The 3033-nt window shown below is 38.4% G+C and overlaps 1 protein-coding gene across 1 annotated transcript; it reads right to left on the bottom strand.

Annotated features, from left to right (window-relative positions):
• Positions 1-506: 506 nt before the first annotated feature.
• Positions 507-2711, bottom strand: LOC145055299 (uncharacterized). The gene has a single exon (XM_079003598.1). The coding sequence runs from the start codon at positions 2709-2711 to the stop codon at positions 507-509; it is 2205 nt and encodes a 734-aa protein (XP_078859724.1).
• Between the last annotated feature and the right edge of the window lie 322 nt (positions 2712-3033).

Here is a 3033-nt window from a genome sequence, read left to right on the forward strand (position 1 = left end):
TTTAGACCAAATAAACTCACATCGTGCCCCTATAAAGCCAAAAAAATAAGTTCGGGGATCAATTCGTACAAAGAAAACTCTCATTTTCTTCTAAAGCCAATTCACACTCAATTTATATTGATCCCCGAACTTATTTTTTAGGCTTTATAGGGGCACAATGTTAGTTTTTTTGGTCTAAATGGTCACTGAACCGGCTATTACAGGTTGACAGAGACTAAAAGAGCAGGTCATATCCTAGTTTAGGGACCCATAAAGTCTGATAAAAACTTTAGGAACTCAACGGGTAAACCCTAGAAATTTCGTAGGGCATTTGTGTCATTTTCCCAATACAATACTATGAAATTGCAAAATTAATCTAATTCAGACCATTATATCAGCCGTGCCAATAAAAAAAACTTAAATATGGTTGAAACACATATCTACATATATGGTATGAAACTGTTGACATGGACATCAAAACAGTAATCACAACATATGCTAACAACCATCAATAATCAACACACTTGTTACACAATAGTTATCTCAATGGATTCACTAGAACTTGAAGAAGCTAATTGACTCCTGGCAGAAGAAAAACAACAATTGGGTATCTGATTTTTTGGTAATGCATGCCACTTATCAATGTACCCCATAGAGTCGATATCTAAGTTGGGAAGTTGGTGTTCTTTGAGAATTTTCAGGATCTTTTTGGATCTACCAAGAAGCTGCACTGCAGTTCGGATGCTATCTTCCCTTTTCTCAATTGCATCCACATGGCACCTTAGAGTTATGACACGAGGTAAGTTGCTAAAGCAAGCGCACAGCAGATCTGCGATTATGGTTGATATAAATTCAAAAAGTTCCTCATCTGTTGGCCAATTTTCTTGCTCATTGCAGTGAAGTAGTATGGTTTGACTAATTCGGTACATTGAACTTGCAGCAATGAAGTTACGAAGTGAATGATCTGGACTTCCGTCTTTGCTTCTCTTGAACTGTATCACAGTATTTACTGCTTCATCACCCAACCACAGAAGAATCTCTTTTGATGTGTCTCCTTTACGAGCCTTCTTTTGAAGATCAATTTGTAGCCACGTGCGGTATACTTCAACATCCGTCCACACATGTCTAGCTGCTTTTCTTGCCTTTACCAACTCACCATTTGTATTGAGGCTTTCTTCGATATGTCTTACAAATTCGATGCCTTCACTCATACTGGAAATTAACCCCTTGAATTGGCCATTTGCAGTGTTAGGAAGCGAAAGGGCAATGGCTGTTAATGTTACGGTTACTAGGCTCCAGCAGTTCTGGATTTCTTCTGGATGTACAGGTGGGATTTGTTCATTGTCGAACTCTATTACTCCATAGAATCCTGTAGATTTCTTGAGAAGCTTCAGAAGATTTGGTGGCTCTTTCTCTTCAGACTCATGAAGAATTTGAGTAATAGAGTTGAAGGACTTTCTTAATATTTTGCTTGAAAGCTTAGTTTCTGCTTCAGTGTGTAGCACATAACCAGTATATTCTTCCATATCTGGTATCACATTGCTATTAGATGCATTTGGTTCTTGTTTAAACCTTCTCAACAACGATTTGTATAAATAGCAACAACAAGAGAATAGGATCAGAAAAGATCTGGGAACAAGACATATTGTTTTACATATAACTACAATCATTATCTGAAGTGCTATACAAAAGTTCAAAACCATATTTCGGATATTACGGATAACCTTCTTGCAATGGCGACCTGGGATACCAGAACCCACATGGTTGTGTTTCCAAATCTGGAGTGTTTGAGTCCAATAATTCTCGACTCTGAACACGTTTAGATGCTTCTTGGTCCATTTCTTGGATAAGTCGAAATGACTGATGGAAGTCAAACATCTAAAAAAAGGGGCAATACTGCCTACTATTGTCCCAACTGATTGCATGATAAAAATTAATTTCATTGACCACCTATATTCTGTTAAAAGATAACCGTATGACCCGATTTCCCATATATAACCATCCACGAAAATAAAAACCAAAATGCAAGCAAGGCATAAGCATATAATCCCAAAAGCAGAAGACACAGGTGAACAAGCAATTGCAAATTGGGGGTTACCAGTCTCTGCCATCATCCAATACTTTTTAACATAACAAATGAGTCGCTTGTTGGAGAAGTTCTTCATCTCTTGATGATTTGAAGCCAAACTGTGCAACTCCTTGTACTGTTGTTGTAAAACTCTTCTAGATGCTGAAACTGTCAAGGCTACCGAAATTGGCCATGGAAGAGAACATATTAGCAAAAACATTTGCAGCCTGATTATCAGACCATGCAGTACAATCCTATGATATGAGGGCGCCCAATCATTTATAGTACTAAACTGGAGACAAATATTTATAGTGATGGTGATCATGAGGATGCCAAACGCTATCATATTCATTACAAGATCCTTGCCACCCATAAGCCCTAAAGAAGGGAGAAAGTTCCCTAACATGGCGAGCAAAAACATAATGCTAACAGCCTTACTCATAGTCATGTCGGTGTTTAGGTCGACTGGTAGCTTCATTGCAATTGCTATCAGTGTGAGGGAAGCAGCATTGATTGTGAAAAATCTGCATGGAAACCACAGTTTCCTTTGTCGAAAGCCTTGGAAAGCATCGGCTGCCATTGCAAGAGTGCAAACAAGAGATGCTAGAAAAACATACAATCCCACCCAAGGCATGGCATCCTCCGGATATATCGACCCTGTCATCTTGCTAGACTTTTGCTAGACTTGTGAAATAAAGATTCAGCTTCATCGAGTAGAACAAGCGCCAAGAGATGCTTAATATATATACAAGTTCCAGGAACCAGTGACCAAAGACTTTTAGTTTAGAATACAACGCGTTTATGGATGTAATGTTCCACCGGCTTTCCTTCTCAGAAAGTTCTGGGAAATTATTGCTGTAAGAAAGTGTTTGGATACTTGTATTTACAAAAAGTCGGCACTGTTGTTAAGATCACATCATGCTACAAGGCAGTTTTAAGGGCAATTAAGGTATTTCCTATTACGTTAATTCGGTGGTTGTGTCTGT

Source organism: Lactuca serriola, chromosome 1 (assembly GCF_051521515.1).
Source record: "Lactuca serriola cultivar US96UC23 chromosome 1, Lser_US96UC23_V15, whole genome shotgun sequence".
Classification (NCBI taxonomy): Eukaryota; Viridiplantae; Streptophyta; class Magnoliopsida; order Asterales; family Asteraceae; genus Lactuca; species Lactuca serriola.

Coding starts and splice junctions, on each gene's coding strand:
- LOC145055299 (XM_079003598.1), bottom strand. CDS start 2,711: ATGACAGGGTCGATATATCCGGAGGATGCCATGCCTTGGGTGGGATTG.